The following is a 7,449-nucleotide window of genomic DNA, read 5'->3' on the forward strand; positions in this document are numbered from 1 at the left end:
ACACACACACACACACTCACACACACACACTCACACACACACACACACACTCACACACACACACACACACACTCACACACACTCACACACACACACACACACACACACACACACACACACTCACACACACACACTCACACACACACACACACACTCACACACACACACACACACACTCACACACACTCACACACACACACACACACACACACACACACACACACACGCACACACACACACACACACACACACACTCACACACACACACACACACACACACGCACTCACATACACATTACACTCTGCTCACTCACTGTATATACACTTGACTGCACTACTTTTTGTATATTATCCTTTTTCTTAGCGTATCGTTTTTTGCACCAGCATTTTGTACTTGCTCTTTGCACTGTCCTGTCTTTGCACCGTCCTGTCTCGTCCCTGCACCCTGTCCAATGCTGTCTCCATGTTATACACCCTGACCGAAAGCAAATTCCTAGCACGTTGTAAAACTGCATGGCAATAAAACGATCATAAGCTTTGAATGTTATCATTATATTTCCATAAATGTTTTGTCGCTCTTGTTTATTGTAAACTGTTTTTTTTTTTAAATCAGATTATCTTTTCTGTCCCCAGATCTGAACTGTCTGACTGTGACTCTTTATGAGATCAAACCCAAAAACAACACGGTGAGTTCGTGCTCAATAGACCCCTTGTCTTTTTACATGCTAAAATAGCTATAATTTTAGGGGGTTTTAATTTTACAAAAATGTATTGTGTAATCTAATCAACCGTTATCGATCAGCTCTAATAATATACGATGCATTCTCAGGAGTCCAAGATACGAACCTGCAACATTAAAATACAAACTTCGGAGAAGAGAACTTTCTCTGTCATCCTGGACAAAGATTCTCGCAGGACCTACAAAGACATCCAGAGGTGAGGGGACGGCTTCTCTCTCCCACAGACTTGGGTCAAATACTATTTTGGGGCGTATTTGATTTAGTTCAGGAAGTGCATTGAACCTCCATGTAATGGTTCCAAAAGGATCCACTGTACAGTAATAGACTGTGATGTCAGTGAGCGTGTACTGTAGGTGGTACTGTAGGAGGTCATATTGTTTCATGGTATTTCGGCGGTTATCACTGCTGGGTGAACTGGTTACCAGAATACATGTCGAGACACATCTCCCTACACTGTTGGTGTTACCACAAAGACATTTACCATATTTTACTGCTACTTAACATCTATTTAAAATGCATGGCCATTCTTACTGTAACGTACATGCCTGGCACTCTGTAGGACCCCAATACCTATCCTAGCAGCTATTCCTAGCCATCTAGCATAGCGTTACTTGACCTCTCGTCTGTGTGTGTATGTATTTCCAGTGTAGAGATCGCCCCCTGTCTGGACCCTGGGTACTGCGTCCAGAAGAGCATGAGATCCAAATTCAGCCTGGGAGACGACATGGACGCTGGGCTGAGCAAGTACATGAGCAAGGGTCTTCCTCTGCCCATCAACACCTTCGCTGGTATCATCAACTGACTCTACAATCCATCTGGATGGACTCAACTGTACAGAGACTAAAGGGCTGGGGCCATCCACATGCTGCGACAATCAGTGATTTGCCTGCACTTGACCTGCTAGTCAATCTTGAGTGTGGGAATGTGGAAAAAAACCGACGTACAGTAGCTTCGAGTTCACTTACTGTACATGTCAGTTCTAGAGGATACTTCTGTGCCGTCGTGGGCAAAAACTCATATAGATGATTACAGTATTAATCACTATGGCAAAACCCATTAAGCTGGTTTAGTGTGTGTGTGTGTGTGTGTGTGTGTGTGTGTGTGTGTGTGTGTGTGTGTGTGTGTGTGTGTGTGCGTGCGTGTGTGTGTGAACTATGACCATATGCTGGCTCTTCACCCAGTATGTGTTCGTTGAAGGAGTTACAGCGCAGTGTCACTGTGGGTATCGGACCCAGTAGTCCCAGAACTATATTCCCTATGAAAAGGGTATTGAGCTCATACCAACCAAGGCTACCTGCTTAGATGTCTCTGGCTTCCCATACCTGCTTGGTCAGTATTACCCCCCACCCTCCCTAAGGGGTGAGTCATAATGTCTCTCGCTCAGTGAGCTGACTCATCCATCTCTTGTCAAGTACACACTACAGTATTGTTTTGTACCATGGCGGTGTGTGACTTTCATAACTGACCTAGTCAGAAGAACAAAGAATCTGTGGGGTGATAATTTAGTGTTGACGGTACTGTAATAACGGCGTACTATCTTTGCGTTGTTGATCTAATGTCTAGCCTTGGTTAGTCACGGTGTTTTGAGGCAATATTCCTCAGATTGACGTAATTCCCTCATGACAGTGCTTCAGCTAAATCCCAAGAACTCCCCAAACCTCCAGATGAAACGTTCAATTGAGTTGACGTGCAAAGCCCTGCTCTCTCTGGGCGCGGTATGTGCGTTTGCTCCGAGGCAGGAGATGCACAAGCACAATCGCCTACTGTACGCAGTGACACCGTGAGGTGCAAAATTCTTTGCAGCTGAACTAACAAATATGAAACTAAACAGTGGTCTTTTCATAGCCTCAGAGTCTTGTTTCGGATACTCTGGGGCGTGATGAGACGAGGTCATCGCTATCACATGGCTGATACTCAGTCAACAGTTAATAATTAACTGACAATTAATAATTGTCAATGGATCCGGCCTTATTGGCTTAATGTTTAACACTGTGGGTGTCCGCTATGGACATTTGGGCAACTTTATTAATTTGATTCTGTGGTTTGATGCCAATAAATGTCTGTCAACCATTGTCAGTGGATAGGTGTGTGTGTGTATGTATGTATGTATGTATGTATGTATGTATGTATGTATGTATGTATGTATGTATGTATGTATGTATGTATGTATTTGTATGTATGTATGTATGTATGTATGTATGTATGTATGTATGTATGTATGTATGTATGTGTGTGTGTATGTATGTATGTGTGTATGTATGTATCAGATGTTGGGATGGAATTAGAGCAAGACTTGGGATTTTATGTGTTTATGACCCATTTGCACACTATATAGTCTTATTTTCTTTGTAAATGTTAGACAAAGTACCTAAAACATTGTAATGATTTGTTTCATATTCTGTACATAATTATGTTGTGCATCATTACTGTATATATTTTCTATAACTTTTTTTAAATTTAAATTTAATAGAAACATTGTCGGTGTTGTTGTTTTTGTCATGAAGTTGAATGATTAGCCAAACTCCCCTCTAGTAGAAGGAGAACAGATTGAAGGGTGAGAGACCATACTAATCAGGTAAAAACCAGGCCAGGTCCAGCCTGGCTTATGTGCGTGGCTGGCTTGTTTCTGTTCAGGACTGGTAGGACGGAAGCTAGTCATGCCACTGAAATAGCTGTGAATTGAAATGACATGATGTCATGTTGAAGTGTTTCGCTCAGCATAGACGGTAATCTCTGAGAATGTCCCGCGTGTGAGTCCAATGCTCTGACCGCTACTCTACCTTTGGAGTTTAGGTAAGGGATAAAAAGGTTGGAGTGAAAGGATGAATGTGTGGAGGTTTGGGGTATTAGTCCCATAAAGTCATCCCCACCGGTGGGAGTCCAATGCTCTCACCGCTATTCTACTTGTGTAGTGGAGATCAGTGGGTTGATTTTGATATCCTTATTCCAGTCCCTAGTGTGGGTTGGGGTTAGAATAAGGGTTGGGGTTGGGATAGGATCTGACCTATAAGGGAAGGAGTGTGGGTTGGGGTTAGAATAAGGGTTGGGGCTGGGACAGGATCTGACCTATGAGGCAAGGGGTAAAGGTTGTATTGAAAGGATGAACATGTGGAGGTTTGGGGTATAGTCCCATAAAATCATCCCCATCGGCCCCGATCTCCCGCGTCGGAGTCCATTGCTCTCACCACTACTCTACTTACTGCTTGCAGTGGAGATCGGCGGGTCGATTTTGGTGTCGTTCTTTATTTTGGTGTGCTGGGACTACTGCCTCTTGTGGTGCCAATAGAGAAATGCAGGTCAACATTCAACAGAGGGAGGGAGGGAGTGATAACCGGACAAACGCTATCCTAGGTTCTATTAATAGGCCTACATCCATGTCCTAGGTGCGCTGGCTTACAGCCACGCACAAAAATAAACAGTTGAAGTACCATGAATATACGCACGATGGCGCCATTGACTTCAAATGCACTTCCCAACGCGTAATTTTGCACCGGTTGCTCACTCGGGCAATCATAACCGACGATGACAAACACACCTGCACGTTGTGAAAACGTAGTAGTAGCATGCTGCCAGTTTAACTAGATACAAGATAGAGCGAAGAGTCCGTAAAAGCTGTCTTTCGCCTCAGCGTTTCCAAGCCTTACTAAAGGCTGAGAGCGCATCTGTCCAGCTGTTCGAGTCGAACCGACCGCGGAGATGGAAAACGAACAGGGATCATCAAATCAATACGGCTCCCTGGAACGCACCAAATGGAATACAGGCACTTCCAAAACAGGTAGCTGAAAAACACATTTTCAATCGTGAGGATCATGACTTAACTATGCAATTTGTAAACTTTTGCATTAGGCTATGCAAAGATGCACGGCGTTGCATGCACGTCGATGAATGCTTTCCTACAGGTGTCAGTGTGTGCGTGCGTGCGTGCGTGCGTGCGTGCGTGCGTGCGTGCGTGCGTGCGTGTGTTTGAGTGAAATTCCGCTCCAAATGAACGACGATGCATTGCTGACAGTTGACAACAGAGAGATGAACATGGTGGGCAACTCTCCTCTTTCAGCCGATATCAGTTGAGCTCATATTGTGTTCAGCTGTCTTCAACCTGGGACAGTGGAAGCTGCATAACTTAGTTCCTTGAAAAAGTAGCCTAATGCATATTTAGTAAGGCTGACTCATGGCAGTAGCCTAGTCCCTCCCTCTCTCTCTCTCTCTCTCTCTCTCTCTCGCTCTCGCTCCCTCTCTCTCTCTCTCTCTCTCTCTCTCTCCTCTACCCATCAGTACCCTGACCTGCTCGTCAGACTGCCCGACGTCCACCTCGTTAGGGAGAGAAAACATCCGGGCGGATGGAGGGAGGGAATCAAGGAAGCGAGGGAGAAAAGACGCTGTGAGGACCGTTGTGTGTCGTGACTGCCAACCCTCAGAGGAGAGCGTCAGTGACTTCAGAGGAGCTTTGTACAATTCGCCGTGTGGCATAGCGAGTTTGTTTGTGTGTGTGTGTGTGTGTGTGTGTGTGTGTGTGTGTGTGTGTGTGTGCGCGCAAGACTTGGGGTTATACAAACTTTAGAAGTTTTTTGAGACGGTGGAGCGTGAATACCAGACATGTTTGGGTGCACTCACTTGTCCCACTCTCTCTCTCTCTCTCTCTCTCTCTCTCTCACACACACACACACACACACACACACACACACACACACACACACACACACACACACACACACACACACACACACACACTACTTCATGTCCTCTCACAACACAGACTCTCTCCCTCTCCCTCTCTCTCTCTCACACACACACTAATGGTAAAATGGAAACCTTGGACTTGTATAGTAGCGCTTTTATCCAAAGGATAAAAGGACAAGAGGAGCCGGGATCCGAAACGCTGACTCTACGATCATTGGGCGACCCACACTAATACACACACACACACACACACACACACACACACACACACACTACCTTTGACTTATGGCCTCTCACATTGATCTCCAACTCGGCTAGTGACCTCATCCTCTATCTTGCCCACCCATTGTGCCCCCCACAATGCAACAGTGTGATCACAGGCCACGAGTCTACCGCCTACAGACGGCCCCCGGAGGTCGAGGTAACGTGTTCCGAAGGCCCAGGCGCACGTCAGGCATGGCTACCTGAGAGGAGGGGGCGGAGGGAAGAGAAACCTTCACCTTTACTTGCTATTAGTTTATGAATTGGCCTTAGCGAGACCCTGTGAATTTATTATTTTAGAATTTCGGTGTACTGGCTAGTACACTGGCGGGAAATCTTGTGGTGGAAACGGAAGTGACGTGTTTTTGCGTGTCACAATATCAGGAAGACGACAAACACTTTGCCCCCACAAATGTATCTACATGCACATAAAAGAAAGAAGACCGGTATCATTTGTTTGTTTTTTTATCTGTAAAGCACTTTGAGATCTGTCTCGGAAAATGAGAAGCGCTATATAAATCCAATTTATTGTTATTATTCACATGCATTGAAGCCATCCTTCCTGAAAGTCCATTGAAACTACAATCTCCCAATCCTTTCTGCTCCACGTGCGTTTGTTATCATATTTTTCCCCCATCATTACAGCGAGTGAGTGGGGGATTGTGGGAAGTGGGGTTCTTAAAACGCAGTGCCGATTTTATCACGACCAGAGGGGCCGCCAAAGTGCAGAGTTATCTCATGTAGCTTTAAAATCAATGGTCTCTGTCAGCCTTTCCCTTGTGTCAGTTTCCCGTGAGACACATAGGCCTACATTTCCTCTGAAAGCGTGATACTGTAGTCATCATTGTTACAGCTTGCGTTCCTAGCTCCTAGCCAATCAGAGCCTTCCACCCTAAGTTGGCGTCTCGTAGTCCAGCTACGTCTTTGATCGCGTTTATTTTGTTTAGTGGCATCTAGACTGGACTAGAGCATCTGGATTCCTGTTCACATTACTGCACATGTGCACTTAGGTTCAGTAACACTTTCATTCTTTGAAATGTAGAAAATAGAAACATGTATATTTATATACAGTATCTTCAATATATTACAATATATTTGAAAGTAGTATCTTTAATATTTTACAATATATTTCTATGTAGTATCTTCAATATATTACAATATATTTCTATGTAGTATCTTCAGTAGGGCTATATTACAATATATTTGTGTAAAGTATTTTCAATATATTACAATATATTTGTATGCAGTACCGGTATCTTCCATATATTACAATATATTTGTATTTTCAATATATTTGTATTTGGTATCTTCCATGTATTCCAGTATATCTATAGGATATTTGTGTGCAGTATGGTCCCTCTGTGTGAAGGGCTGCTGAGGTAGAGGAGTGACTGAGCGGTCGATGAGCGTCGTATGCAGCTACGCTTTCTCTCTCTCAACAACACCCACGCTTCTCCCAGACCACACGCTCTCAGAATACACCTCCTCTCCTCCTCCTCCTCCTCCTCCTTCTCCTCCTCCTCTCAGAATACACCTCCTCTCCTCCTCCTCCTCCTCCTCCTCCTCCTCCTCCTCCTCCTCCTCTCAGAATACACCTCCTCTCTCTCCTCCTCCTCTCAGAATACACCTCCTCTCTCCTCCTCCTCTCAGAATACACCTCCCCCTCCTCCTCCTCCTCCTCCTCCTCCTCTCAGAATACACCTCCTCTCCTCCTCCTCCTCCTCCTCTCAGAATACACCTCCTCTCCTCCTCCTCTCCTCTCCTCTCCTCC

General features: G+C 45.0%; 1 protein-coding gene across 1 annotated transcript in view; it reads left to right on the forward strand.

Annotated features, from left to right (window-relative positions):
- The window catches only part of pik3r6 (phosphoinositide-3-kinase regulatory subunit 6), a gene marked incomplete at both ends in the record, with an annotated part of 26,312 nt that overhangs the window by 10,795 nt on the left and 8,068 nt on the right, over positions 1-7,449 (forward strand). The window contains 4 exons of the mRNA XM_084441424.1: positions 634-686; positions 830-936; positions 1,386-1,539; positions 5,787-5,838. Coding sequence (XP_084297550.1) covers positions 634-686; positions 830-936; positions 1,386-1,539; positions 5,787-5,838 — 366 coding nt within the window. The remainder of the gene's footprint in view (positions 1-633; positions 687-829; positions 937-1,385; positions 1,540-5,786; positions 5,839-7,449) is intronic.

Source organism: Borostomias antarcticus (assembly GCF_949987555.1).
Source record: "Borostomias antarcticus genome assembly, chromosome: 7".
Taxonomy (NCBI): domain Eukaryota; kingdom Metazoa; phylum Chordata; class Actinopteri; order Stomiiformes; family Stomiidae; genus Borostomias; species Borostomias antarcticus.